The 14,479-nt window shown below is 36.3% G+C and overlaps 2 protein-coding genes across 3 annotated transcripts; both read left to right on the top strand.

Moving 5' to 3' along the window:
* The first annotated feature begins 575 nt into the window (after window positions 1-575).
* On the top strand, window positions 576-1,991 carry LOC106755802 (RING-H2 finger protein ATL29-like). The gene has a single exon (XM_014638020.2). It carries the CDS (start codon window positions 944-946, stop codon window positions 1,877-1,879), a length of 936 nt encoding a protein of 311 aa, XP_014493506.1. The 5' UTR covers window positions 576-943; the 3' UTR covers window positions 1,880-1,991.
* Window positions 1,992-5,832: 3,841 nt separating this feature from the next.
* LOC106765001 (uncharacterized protein At4g17910-like) lies at window positions 5,833-13,688 on the top strand. 2 transcript variants are annotated; one of them, XM_022782057.1, is made up of 16 exons: window positions 5,833-5,986; window positions 6,076-6,139; window positions 6,230-6,275; window positions 6,460-6,581; window positions 6,757-6,830; window positions 6,959-7,034; window positions 7,117-7,206; window positions 7,793-7,866; window positions 8,176-8,263; window positions 12,013-12,135; window positions 12,227-12,323; window positions 12,447-12,567; window positions 12,684-12,735; window positions 12,824-12,868; window positions 13,161-13,259; window positions 13,349-13,688. In XM_022782057.1, exons 1-16 carry the CDS (start codon window positions 5,931-5,933, stop codon window positions 13,499-13,501), a joined length of 1,380 nt encoding a protein of 459 aa, XP_022637778.1. In that variant the 5' UTR covers window positions 5,833-5,930; the 3' UTR covers window positions 13,502-13,688. The 2 variants fall into 2 exon arrangements, with proteins under 2 accessions (XP_022637778.1, XP_014504963.1); XM_014649477.2 differs by having other exon boundaries at window positions 12,013-12,139; window positions 12,219-12,323.
* Window positions 13,689-14,479: the final 791 nt, after the last annotated feature.

Raw genomic sequence — 14,479 nt, 5'->3', positions numbered from 1 at the left:
ATATATATATATATATATATATATATATATATATATATAATAAATTTAATCTAAAATTACTTTTTATATTATAATAAGATATTAATATATGAACCAATAAATAAAATTTAAGACAACGTGGTTCCATTATTCAATTTTTGAAACATCATTGTAATAAAATAACTAATATTCAAAATAAATATTTTAATAGCAACATAAAATCATAAACAAAAATGTAATAATACAATTTCAAAAATAAATTCAAAGGAACAAAAAACAGAGGAGTGAATAGGCCACTGGGTATTTTATTGACCAATGAAGTCAAAATGTATTGAATTTACAGCCTCTAGATCCACTGAGTCCCAACTGATTTGGTTTGGTTTTCTATAAATGGTTTTTTATGACACACGGAGGATATCTAGGACTTCTAATTCTCTTGTTTCTAAGAACTGATTAAAAAAAACAGAGAGAGACAGTGATTTTAAATTTAGAAAACAGTTGAGTTATATTTTTCTGATTTAGAAGAATATTGTTAAATATATATTGAGTATTGGAATGAGTAAAAATTAACTTTCTGAATAATTTAAAATGTCTATAAGTTAAGAGGAAATGTTGTTCGGACACTAGTCCTTTCGTCCTTCTCATGAGGACTCGCTCAAAACCAACCCTTTCCACCTTCTCTCATCACCTCTGCGTATCTTCTCCTACAAAACTAAAACCATTCATTCATTCATTCATTCTCCATTTAGATTTTGTCCTCCACAATCCCACCTTCACAAAAAAGAAAAAAAAATAATAATAATCTCAGCCCTTACTTTACCATCGGAAAGTTTCTTTTCCCGGCCTTGCATGGTCTCCAACTTCTCTCATCCATGCAAACGACCAAGAACAGAAAGCCCGGAATAACCCACTCTCCGGCGAACTCAACCACCGGAAACCGCCCCTCCCTCTCCTCCTCCGGGCAATGTCTTCGCTGCAGTACGACCCGGCACCGGTCTCGCCGCCGTACAACACCCCACCAGCGCTAATCGCCTTCACGCTGGGTGTGCTGGTGGTGTGCTTCGTGGCGTTCAGTATAGTTTACCTGTGCAAATACTGTTTCTCGAGCGTGGTCCAAACCTGGGCCTTTCAACGCACCGCTTCGGGTTCCATCATTCGTCTGACCCCCCATAGATCTCCTCCTAGAGGCCTTGACCCTTCGTTGCTTGAGGTCTTCCCCACCTTCCCCTACTCCTCGGTGAAGGAGCTCCGGAAGGATCAGAAATACTGCTTGGAATGCGCCATCTGTTTGGTGGAGTTTGAGGATGACAGCAAGCTCCGCCTCTTGACCCTCTGCTGCCATGTTTTCCACCAGGACTGCATCGACCTCTGGCTCTGCTCTCACAAAACCTGTCCCGTTTGTCGTCGAGACCTTGACTCTCCCCCAGATGACCAACCTCTCAAACCTGGCGATGTTGTTGTTTCCTCAGTCAGCGGCGAGATACGCGTTGATGTAAGAGAAGAAGAAGGCTTTGATTGTGGTCGTGAACATGTTTGTGATAACAGTCAAGATCAACAACAGCATGAACAAACTGAACTTGAACGTAGTCATGGTCTAAGACAGGAACATGAGGTGGTTGATGCACATGAGGAACAAATGTTTGTACGGTCTCATTCCACCGGGCACTCCATAGTTATGATTAGAGGGGAGGGGGATGATGAAGGAAAGAATGACGATGACAAGTACACATTGAGATTGCCGGAGCATGTTTTGAGAGTGAACAATAAACATAATTCTACGAAGAGTTGTGCGAGTTTTAAGGATATGACAAAGCTTGATGTTCCTCTACCTTGTAGTAATTGTGGGTTTGTTCAACCCCCATCACCCAGTTGCTCCTCCTCTCCAACTCATACTCACTGACCTTAAACACTGCATCTTAAATTTTAGAGTTTTCTCTTCTGTTTTTTAAGCTTTTGCTGCATGTAATTTGATATAGAAGACAATAGTTTGAGGAAAATGGTTCTTGTAGAGTAGATAGGGGCCAAAACTAGAATGTCTGATTTTTGCAAAGTTGTGAGCCTTTTCAGTGAAATTTCCTCCATGGATGAAGGAAAACAACACCATTTATCCTACTCTTGTGTATACCTTTTGAAAGTCGTCAGGCTTCTGCTAAGAAAATCTTCCAAACTACGTTTGGACTCTCTTGTTAGATATTTCTTTCACTAACTAACTTCTTGATTGAAGGTTAATAATAGGACTTTTCTAATATTTTTGTTTTCAAAAACTCCTTTAAGAAAAATAATTTTACATATAAAGAATTCAAGTAAGATTTTAGATATTGTTTCACTATATAATATTAAATATTAAATATTAAATATTAAATGTAACATCCAAAAATATTGTATAATACTATATAAAAAAGAGTCATCACAATAAGAATATGATAAAACAATTAATTAAAATATAAAGTCTAACTTACAGTCAACCAAAAATACTATAAATTTAAACTTTATATACAAATGGAATAAAACAAAACTATTTACAACTAAATTAAACTAACTAAATCGTCGGATCATCCTCATCAAGCCCCTGCTCCACAAAAAGCTCGTCTTCTTCTGTTCACACTCACAGGATGATCATAGTCAAACAAGAAACATAGCCACATACAAAGACAAACACAACCAGATAGGTAAGGTAGGTATAAGAGATTCATACATTAGTATACATACATCCATACTCACTTCATGCATATAACAATTAATTTCAAATATCCTAACATGTTATGATTTAGACTTAACTATCTGGACTTAGAATGAATACTGAGCTATGGCGGGTTGTAAAGTTGTGGTGGCCTTTACTGCTTTGCAAAACCATTTTCATGGGTTTCACCTTACCACAGGTGCAAGGTTAGTTCGTTACCGCACAATGGGCCTCCAAGTAGCGTCTACACTAGGACCTCCTACTACTCTTACCGCATGAATCAATCCTCTCTATTTGAGAATGAAAGATTATTAGAGTGTTAGGATAACCCCCAATGTTGAGCTTCCTGTATTCATTCTAATAACACTTAACCATACTCAAAGAGTCCTCCTATGAAACCCATTTAACCATTTGTGGAATCATTTGAACCAACATAATGCATACTTTCACAATTTCATTACCACACATTACTTTGATACTCACATAGTACTCATACCTAGTCATACATCATTCACAATTGAATCAATTACATAACTTCAAACAAATCAAGAACAAAGGAGAAAAGAATTCATTTCAACCTGGACTAGTCACTCAACGCATACACTCACTAAGCAACCATAGACTTCTTTCGCACAGTGACCCCAATTCGCTATGTGAATACACTGACAGTGGCCCCAACATCTAACCACCTGCTCAACGACCAACTCACTGAGCAAATTAAAATACTAGTGGTACTAGACCTCAACCTCTCTCTTAGCGTCCCAACTCGCCATGTGAAAGTCCCGGTAGAGGTCCAGACCCTCAACTCCCTCTTTGAGCGCACCCATTTGTTGATCAAATTAAATTGGCAGTGCTCATAGACCTCAACCACTCGCTCAACGCACCTTCTCGCTTTGTGAATCATCAAACAGTAAGCGAACCTCTACAACTACTCGCTCAACGAGTCTGCATAATTTATAGCATCCAATTCTGCAGAATTACGCAACCTACACCAAATTTACCAATTCCAACTATTTTTCCCAACTTCTTACCTCTTAGATTGTGTTATATACCAAATTTTACTTGACTAAGTGTGTCTAAACCTTCTAACCTCATTCTAAAGTGTTTCCTAAGAAATTTCTACTCCAAAACATCCAATTCATCAGCTTATGAACCTAAATCAAATTCTACCACTTTTGGCACAATTTTAATCACTTAGGGACTCAAGCAAGTTCCAAATGACCTACATAGCCTATTCCAATTCACTAATTCAGAACCCAACTCTTAATTTAGAATTTCAGTATCCCACTTCCTCAAAATTAGCTTAGACAAGCATAAATCACGTAAATGCCTAACTAATCACTCTCATAACAGATTTCTAACCGTCTAAAACGTCCAAACACATAATTAACATCATTCCAAATGGCCCAAAATCTCAACTCATCATTCCATACTTAAAAAAAGCAAAACTACACAACTTCCATCTACTTTTAACCTTAATTTAGTGCAATCAGTTCAAAAATCATACAATCACCAAACATGCAAAACAAAGCATCCATTAAACACATTCTAGCTTTCCTTACCTCGACTAAACTCTGCACAGCTCACAGAAACCCCGACAGTTTGCTTGCACAATAATGAAATTCTAGAAACACCTACAAATCACCAATTTGTGATAGGAAACTACTCTTAGAACTTAAATTGGACTAAGAATCAAGAGAAGAAGATTCTAATCACATGCAAGAACAAAATTTCTGTACAATCACAGATTTAAGGAAAACCTAGAAAAGAGGAACAAAACTTACCTACTCAAATCGAGAAATTGATCGGGCAGATAGGTAGACCTCGACGCCGTGATCGCCTAGGTATCTCCTTATCGTCAAAAAGTGGATCAAAGAGTAAGAAAGAGTAGAAAGAAGTGAGAGAAAGCAAGAAGGATAGTGTTTTAGAGAAATAAAGGTATTTTAGATAATTAGCTAAGCTTTAGAAAATTCTATTTATATTATAAGATTATTTTATAATAAAATATTCGATCTTATTATTTTAATATACCTATCTACTTTAATATTTCTCGTTTGATTTATATTTTTAAATATTATTACAATGAATAAAAAATTTACTATTTTTTATGATTATGATGTAGTTTTGCATCATATTTACAAAAAGACAAATTTTAAAAATTTTACGAATTTTAAATAAGTCGTGTTCGAGTAAGAATAAGTCATGAATATACAAGTTGATTTTTAATTCCAGTTTTTAAAAATAAAAGTAATATACCATTAACACCATTTTACACATATGAAATAATAATTCAATTTTTTTCTTCAAATTACAAGTCCTTACTCACTCATCTATGTTGGAAGTCCCACATCGACTAGAGATATTATAATATATAAGTGAGGTGCAAACCTCACCTTACAAGCCGGTTTTGTGGGGTGAGTTAGGCTTAAAACACACTTTCTAACATGGTATCAGAGCCAAGTTAAGAGCTTATCCTAGCGATATTCTCATTTCTTGGGCATTTCTGTTCCACCCGCTATCGGGCCACTATTGGACTACCCAATTTCTACTATCACGCACGAGATGTCTATACCTCGGCGTGAAAGAGGTGTGTTGGAAGTCCCACATCGATTAGGGATAAGGCTAAATTATAATATATAAGTAAGGTGCAAACCTCACCTTACAAGCCGGTTTTGTGGGGTGAGTTAGGCTTAAAACCCACTTTCTAACATGGTATCAGAGCCAGGTTAAGAGCTTATCCTAGAGATATAATATATAAATAAGGTACAAACCTCACCTTACAAACTGGTTTTGTGAGGTTGAGTTAGACTTAAACTCACTTTCTAACAATCTACATGATTTTCAATTTTATTATTTCACAACTTTTAATTTTTTAATGTTATTAATATATAAATTGTACGTAAAAAATACAACTTCTTCAATTTAATTTTCCTCCGCCTTTTGCTTTCTTTTCATACTTTTATATGTTTTTTTAAATGATTACTTTTTTATATAAATCGTTATATAAATATATAATTTCCATTTTATTTTTTATAAACATAATTTTATTTTAAAATAATTTTGATAATTTTATTAAGTAATTAATATTAAAACGCTAAAACATTTTTAATTGAATTGATTACATATATCCTCCAAAATTTTTTTTAAAAAAAGAAAATAAAAATTCACGGGGGTTGAAAAGACACAGGAGAAAGAATGGGTGTTTGAGGGGAAGGTAGTGTAGTGTGAGTACTGTTCCACAGTTCCATTTGTGTGTCCATCCCATTTCATCATGGATCTTCTTCTGACTAAACCTACCTTCAACCCCAATAAGCATCTCAAAGAACAGTTACTCTTTTCTTTACCTTTCTCAACTGTAACAATAGTCCTTGATTTTTAACCTCTGATCTCGTATTTCCTTTGTCTCAATTTTGCAGATTTGTTAGCAACTTGACCGGATCCTCTATGCCCGAAATCGTGGCACTTACAGTGACTGTTCCGGTGAGTGACTCTGCCATTTGCATGCCCATTTATACCAGCTTCAATGTGATTATGTGACGCAGTCGTGGTTGTTTTGTGTTCCCATTACAGGTTCTGGTTCTTATTCGACACTCCATCTCCTCCATTTCCATTACTGGTCAGTCCCTTACAACACTTCAATTTAAAATTTTTAAATTTGTATATTCTATGGCACACCATTTTAGCTATGCTCAATTGCAGTATTTCGTTTTAATTCCGTTTGACTCTTTCTCTTATCTTTTTGTTTTGGGGCAGAACATGAGTTACTTTTAGTGTATAATTTTTCTTTTTATTAATTATAGGTGCCTCCCTGAAGAAGAAAAATGACGATGCTCCTTCCGGTAAAAGGAATTTCAAATCATACTTCGGCACATTGTCTCTGGACTTTCTTGTTATTGTTTTTCCTATGCTCTTATTTTTCACTGTAAGTGCTCCCTCCCTAGCAGCAGTAGCATATGATGTTTTGCCAACAACTTGAAAACTAGTGGCTTGAAAGTTGTGACAGCTTGTTTATGTGTAGCTAATCTGTAGTAAGAAACCTTTTGTGCAAGTTCCCCTCATTGTTTATTTCGTAATTACTGCAATGAACTTGCCAACAGGTACTTGCAAACTGGACCTATATCATTGCATGTTCGTTGACTATCTTGACATTACTATATATTGCAACCAAGAGGTAATTTTTCAATCTTCTATGGGTAATTTCTTATGGGATATGAATTTTTTTTATGAAACAGAAGATTAAGGCAAAAGTTTCAAATGAACCACAATAGATAATGACAGATTCTGTACACATAACTGCAGGTCTGGAGGCTCATCTTCTTTTGAAGGAGAGCCCAATTCTCTTCGGGCATATGTCACTTCTTACAGGGTTCTTGTGGTATGAAGTGCCATATAGAATTCTTTGTCCTGTTGTTCTTATTTTTTATTTGTTTTTGTGCTGATGAAAGCTATTTTGGCAGATGATTATAACAATCCTGTGCATCTTGGCTGTTGACTTCAAAATATTTCCTAGAAGATATGCAAAGACTGAAACCTATGGAACAAGTTTGGTATGATTCTTCTGCAATTCTGATACGATCTTATGAGAATGAAACAAATGTTTTCCAATAAGAATACAGGAAAAGAGATATCATTTAATATGATTCTTATACTTCCTAGCCCAACACTTCTCGCGCTTCTTCAAAAGCTGAAGTACATAAGTTGAGTTTAGCTTATTGGAGAAACCAATTTATTTGATCTTTTTATTTTCTTCTCCTATAAGTTCTTATAGAGAACTTCATTCAAAACAATTATTTTTACTTTGTTCGATTAAGGAGGATTTCTTTTCCTCCCCAATAATGGTGTTATGTTACTATATTACTCATCACTTGGTGATTTATGGCTAGAGTAGATTCAGAGTTTGTGTGGGTATGGAGTTGGATAAAAGGGACCTTTTTATTCAATATATAAATTAATTCTCATCCGGATTACATTATGTTATAAATTTTGATCTCTCTCTTGCTCTCTCTCTCTCAGTTCAGTTATTTATTTTATTGTAATCTTTACTTATACACCTAAATTTTTGTTTCGCAATATTTCTAACACTTCAATAATTTGATTTCTCTGTTATGATTTGAGATTACTTTTGCATTCCAGATGGATCTTGGAGTTGGAGCATTTGTCTTAGCAAATTCACTAGTTTCTCGGCAAGCACGGAATATCACATCTGTGTGAGTCATCTATTGCTACCCTATCTAATATCTCAAGGCTTTAGTATTACTCATAACTCACCAAATGACTTATTGGAAATTAATTTTTGTAAGATGTAAAAGTGTATTTTTTTAATGTGATAGACTGAGATGTTTTATTGAATGACTTAGACAACTTCTCTGACAATCCAAATAATGACTGAAGCAATGTGAATAAAATGAACCTTGCTGACAATCTCTTAAAACTATGCTACCCTCTTTTTAACTGCTCAGAAACACGGTACGACACTCTGTATTCCCCTGATTCTGTCATCTTTTCTCATGCTACAGAAGCTGGAAGACTGCAGTAGTTTCATCAAGTCCACTGATCATCTTAGGATTTCTCCGTCTAGTTACAACAACTGGTGTGGATTATCAGGTGAGATTTTTCATTGGTATTCTTGGTGATATGTGGCAACTCAAATGGATTAACTCGTCTTGCATACACATACTGCACTCAAAGCTTTAACAAGGCTAGTCACCTATATGTTTTTGTGCTTGAAATGAAGATTATGGATAATAATCTTTTGGACAGTATATGACTTATGTCAAACCTCGGGTTTTTGTTAGCCCATAAGCCTGAAAACTATGAATGTCGTGGAGTGCTGGGATAGTACAGTTTTTTCTGAAAACCTGGCATCTGAATGAAATTTAATGTTGATTGCACCATTTTTAGGTTCCTTTATTCAAGAAACCGAACAGCAGCTCTATGCTCACACACACACACACTCAACACTATAAAAGAAACATGTATGTATTTGTATTTCTATTTCTTCTGTAATGTGTAGAAAGGAAAATACAATTATCAATCTTTCTCCCAAGGAAGCCTCCCTTCCTCCACTGGCCAAGAGGTCCACTCTAAATCCCAAAATAATATCTGATACCCTCTCTCCCTATTCTGTTTGGTATTTATATTCCCTCTCTCTCTTCTAACAACTAACCACCTTTTCCCGCTACTTTTTTCATCCCTTTTTTATCCCTTCTCACGTAAACCTTTAATTGCCTAACATTACCCTCACATCAACCTTGTCCTCAAGGTTGAAGTTAGGAAATTGCTGTTTGATATAGTGCTCCTCCTCCCAAATAGCACCTTCAACACCACTCTCCTGCCACTCTATGAGGACTTAGGGTATCTCCTCCCCTTGACTCTGTTGGTTCCTGCGCTGTAACACCTTCACCGGGGTATATCGAGGGTTGTCATCCTACAGTCGAGTTGGGAGGGTGCCTTCAATTGGATGTGTTCCAATAGCTAACTTCAACTAGGACACATGGAAAACAGGATGTATCTTTGATGTTTCTGGTAACTACAACTTGAAGGCTACTGGGCCTATTTGCTTCTCCACAAGGAATGGACCATAATATCTTGTAGAAAGCTTCGGATGGAGTCTTGTAGGCATAGATGTTTGCATATGAGGTCTGATTTTCAAAAATACCCAATTTCCTTCCTTGATTTTGGCCTCCACCCTCTTCTTATTGGCATAGTGTGTCATCTGGGCTTGGGCCCTGGCCAGATGATATCTCAGTTGCTGTAGAGCCTCATCTCGGGTCTGCAAGTCTTGGGCGACTACTTCTACCACTGTTTCCCCCGGTATGAATTGTGTCAGCGTAGGGGTAAGTCTGCCATAAAATGTTTCAAAGGTTGTGCACTTAGATGCCTCTTGATAATTGGTATTGTACCAGTATTCCACCCAAGGTAACACCAAACTCCAACTCTTAGGCTGTCTTGAGCTAAAACAGCGTAAGTATGTTCCTAGCATCCTGTTTAATACTTCCTGTTAGAATCTTTTTATCTCTATTATTTTTATTAAAGTCTTTGTTTTTATTAATTATATTTCTTCCTTATTTAGGACATTATAAATATCAGGTATTAGTAGGATATCCGTGAAATATAGGGATTCTTTCTTTAGGAGCTATTGTATATATGGATTTGTAATCTTAGCATAATAATATATACGTTTTAGCTTCTGCAACGATTTTAATCGATTATATCAAGGATTAATCGATTAAAATGGGAAAGTTTTGATTCTAAACAACAAATACAAAATATAAAGGTACAAGAATCAAAACTTACTACAAATCTAAGTCCTAAACATATAAACTACAATTATTACAAAAGTTTTTCATAACAAAAATAAGTCTTCAAAGGATCTTAATGAATCTTGATAAATCTTGACTTAATTTGGGCATCATCAAAACTTCATCTTCATCATTTTGCTAACATCATCCTTCTCAACTTCTTCCATAATTTCCTGAAAATTTGACCAATAGGGTCTGGATATTAGGTGCAGTACTTTTTCTCCCTCCTCAAATTCCTCCCCTTTCCTGGAGAGCCCATCCGCCACCTTATTGGATGCTCCTGTCCTATATACAATATCAAATTCATATCCCAGCAATTTAGCCAGCCAGTTCTGCTAGTTTTGAGTAGTAATACGTTGCTCCAACAAATATCTCGAGCTCCTCTGGTCAGTATAGACAACGAACCTTTGGCCCAAAAGGTAGGGTTGCCAATGTTGGATAGCTAACACCGATGCCATCAATTCCTTCTCATAGACCGATTTGGTGAGTGACATTTCTGATAGAGCCTTGCTGAAATAAGCAATTGGTTTTCTGTTTTGAGATAGAACTGCTCCTAAACCAGTGTCTGAAGCATCGCATTCCACCTGGAAGGTTTGAGAAAAATCAGGTAATGCTAATACTGGAGCCATGGTTACTGCTGTTTTGAGTCTCTGCATTGCCTCTGCTCCTACAGGAGACCAATCAAACTTTCCCTTTTTAAGCAGGTTGGTGAGAGGTCGAGCAATCTTTCCATAATCTCTGATGAATCTCCTCTAGTATCCAGTTAGCCCTAAGAACCCTCTCAGCTCTCTAATACTTTTGGACTCGGGCCATGCTGTCACCGCAGAAACCTTCTCCTCATCTATCTCAACTCTTGCCTTTGAGATCTTATGCCTCATATAACGAATTAGCTCTCTACCAAATTCACATTTGTTTTTATTAGCAAATAACTTCTGTTGTACTAACACCTCCAAAACTTGTTGTAAATGCTGCAAATGTTCATCCCAAGATTTACTATATACTAATATATCATAAAAAAACTAACATGCACCTCCTAAAAAATGGCCTTAGGACAGAATTCATCATATCTTGGAACGTGGCAGGAGCGTTTGTCAGCCCAAAAGGCATCACGAGAAATTTATAGTGCCCCTGATTCGTTCTAAAGGTTGTCTTAGGAATATCTTCAGTTTTCATCTTGATTTGATGATATCCTTCGAACGTTGGAAGTTCAACACTTTTCATCCAACTTCGTTACACATCTCCTCCGTCCTCTTCTACTTCGTCCTCTGAACTCTCTGGTGGTCGTCGTTCACATTTAGCACTGACGGAATTGCGACTACCATTGGAGCTCCGATCATGATTCCTGGAACGTCGTCCTGAGGCTCGTTGAAACGCGAGAGCCATTGCCCACACCTCCGCCTTCAATTCCTCCATTGTCACCTCCGCCTTCAATTCCTCCATTGTCACCTCCGTCGCCCCCATTCGTCCCTCCATGCTTCTTTGCTATCACTCCTTCATCTTCCCCCCGAAACAGATCTGGCAAGTCGGACCAAATCTGTTAGGTTCCTTTATTCAAGGAACCGAACAACAGCTCTATGCTCACACACACACTCAACAGTATAAAAGAAACATGTATGCATTTGTATTTCTATTTCCTCTGTAATGTGTAGAAAGGAAAATACAAGTATTAATCTCTCCCCCAAGGAAGCCTCCCTTCCTCCATTGGCCAAGAGGTCCAGTCTAAATCCCAAAATAATATTTGATACCCTCTCTCCCTATTATGTTTGTTATTTATATTCCCTCTCTCTCTTCTAACAACTAACCACCTTTTCTCGCTACTTATTTCATCCCTTTTTTATCCCTTCTCACATAAACCTTTAATTGCCTAACAACTATGCAGGATGATTTCATTTCCTCAGATTTTTAATTAAAATTATGGTTGGCATTTGTATGTGCTTTTACCTATATATAGAATCTAATTTCATAAGGTAGACAGTAATATGATTTTGGTCTTCATTATTGTTTTTGTAAGACATTCTCAAGGAAGCAAATGACCAATTTTCCTTTTTATAGGTACATGTCGGTGAATATGGTGTGCATTGGAATTTCTTCTTCACACTTGCTGCTGTGTCAATCCTTTCTTCCTTTATTAACATCGCTCCTCAATATTGTGGAATTATTGGTTCACTTCTACTAGTAGGTACATTTTTTTTTGTATTATTCTTATGTCTTGTCTTTGAAATCTGATTTTCTTATCTTGTTTATTTTCTGTTTCCAAGGATACCAGTTCTGCTTGGTGCAAGGTTTAAACCATTACTTACTTTCTGATGAAAGAGGAGTGGATATTTTAAGTCAAAACAAGGAGGGAATTTTTAGCATATTTGGTGAGAATTGCACCCTGCATTGTTCAGTCTTGATTCTAAGAGGCTATCTTTTGTTTACTAGTACTTCTAGCAGTTTTATTTTTTATATAAAAGTTGGTTAAGCAATATTTGTTCTGTCTACAGGATACTGGGGTATGTACCTTCTGGGTGTTTATTTAGGAAACTCTCTTATCTTTGGAAGTCATTCCTCTGGATTTAGAAGTAGCAGATGGGTGAGGGTTTGGGCTCTCTCCATCCTGTTTTGGTAAAGCTTGACCCAAAACCTGTTTATCCTGCACTAAGCAATTTTATTTTGATCTAAAACATGTTTATCTTGTCTACATCTTTGAGCTTATTCTTTTATCATGGTGTCCATGACAGGTTATTAACTGTACTACTGGATAGGCATGTCGAAAGAGTTTCACGGAGAACAGTATGTCTGGCTATATTGCAGTTTCTTAATTAGGGAGGGCATTCTTTAGCATCAGTGATGGAAACTAACTATTGATATTTTTGTGCAGTGCAACCTTCCATATGTTACTATGGTATTGGCTGACAATCTACAGGTCATTCTCACTTAGTTGTGTCTAACATAATACGATGGGTCATATTGACTTTGTAGTTTGTATTGAAGTTGCTATATTTTAAAACTTTTTAGATTTTATCTTGGTTGGTAGTGTGTATAAATTTTATTTGAGCAATTAAATTTCTAAGTCCAACATATCAAATGCATTTTATGGTGTCTCAATTTCTAATTCCACAGCAAAGTATTTTTGAGTTATAGTTGACATTGTATTTTCTAATCTGAAATCTGATAATGGATTTGGCTATTTAATCTGAATATTGCCCATTTTTCAGTTGTTATCAGTTCTAATGCTGGCTGATCTTGTTCCTGGAAGGAAAACTTCAGTACTTGAAGAAGCATTCAGTCGGAACTTACTGGCTACATTTCTACTGGTGAAAACAAGATATTCCTTGCTTACAAACATTATGTTTTCTCTCTCTAGACATCATCAGTTATAATTTTTCTGAACAATTTTGTGCAGGCAAATATTCTCACGGGATTGGTAAACTTGTCAGTGGATACCCTGTCTGCTTCATCAATCAAGGCCCTTATTATCTTGTTGGTCTATGCTTATATTTTATCGATTGTAATTGGTATAGTAGATTATTTTGGTATTAAATTAAAATTTTGGTGAAGCAGTCTATTGCTAAGCCGTAGTCTGTTCTATTCGTGTTATTATCTATTTTCAAATAAGAATTCTTTCTTTTAACCATCTTTTGATTTTCTTATAAAAATCACGTGGCAGTTGTGGTTTATTTGTAAAGGTGTACATTATGAAAATTCTTGGTATACATTATGAAAATTCTACTGCAGTTGAACTCGGTCTGGGTTAATAAGCTTAAGATTTAGGAATGTACTCTAGAAATGACGTAGACTGGCAAAGTTGATCTTTATGGCACTTACGGACAGCCATTTCGTTGACCCGAAAAAGGATAACCATTTCCCTGCACATGCAATTGTATGTATCTCATGGATAACAATTGACCACTGAGCAAATGCAACCTACAACTCATACTTTGATGCTTTTGTGTTCCATGCTTCATTTTCATGCATCTTGATTTGGCAAGCCCTTGGTAGTTTTCATACAGGATTGCACAGTGAAATAGTGTGGTAAATTGATTCATAAATCTTTCTAGGCAGTATATACAATGGAAAAAGAAAGGTTGAAACTGACTTCTGGGGATTTGAATGTAGCCTGTGATGTGGACCTGCAGATGATGTACTTTTTCGAGAAGGGTAGCTTACAGTCACATGGTTAATGCAGCAGAGTCTGACAACTTGGACCACGCTTGTAGCTCGACCTCTGTCCTTTCGTGTGTCCTCATCAGCACATATGGCTAAAGTTCTGGTCTTTACAAAAACATGCACATCAAGGTGTAGACTATGCCCACAAGGAAATTAATATTGTGGTAATTGTCATAAAGTATAAACTTCTACGCGGCTTAGTTTTATGCACTTGCATCTACATGTTTATAATTCGAGTATTTGAAAGAGGGGCGACATGAAAGATATTCCTTGCCAAGTTTCTGGTGGTCCTGGACATTCTCACTTTTTGTATACAGTATGGCATCACGGTGTAGCCACCTTCTACACTACAAGTAATAACGGATAA

Source organism: Vigna radiata, chromosome 1 (genome assembly GCF_000741045.1).
Source record: "Vigna radiata var. radiata cultivar VC1973A chromosome 1, Vradiata_ver6, whole genome shotgun sequence".
Lineage (NCBI taxonomy): Eukaryota > Viridiplantae > Streptophyta > Magnoliopsida > Fabales > Fabaceae > Vigna > Vigna radiata.
This window is presented reverse-complemented; position numbering and strand designations above follow the sequence as displayed.

Excerpts from the sequence above, each read along its gene's own strand:
- LOC106755802 (XM_014638020.2), top strand. The coding sequence starts at position 944 with ATGTCTTCGCTGCAGTACGACCCGGCACCGGTCTCGCCGCCGTACAAC.
- LOC106765001 (XM_014649477.2), top strand. The coding sequence starts at position 5,931 with ATGGATCTTCTTCTGACTAAACCTACCTTCAACCCCAATAAGCATCTC. Across the intron at positions 12,568-12,683 it reads GCTCTCTCCATCCTGTTTTG|GTTATTAACTGTACTACTGG; the intron begins GTAAAGCTTGAC and ends TGTCCATGACAG. Across the intron at positions 12,736-12,823 it reads AAAGAGTTTCACGGAGAACA|TGCAACCTTCCATATGTTAC; the intron begins GTATGTCTGGCT and ends ATTTTTGTGCAG.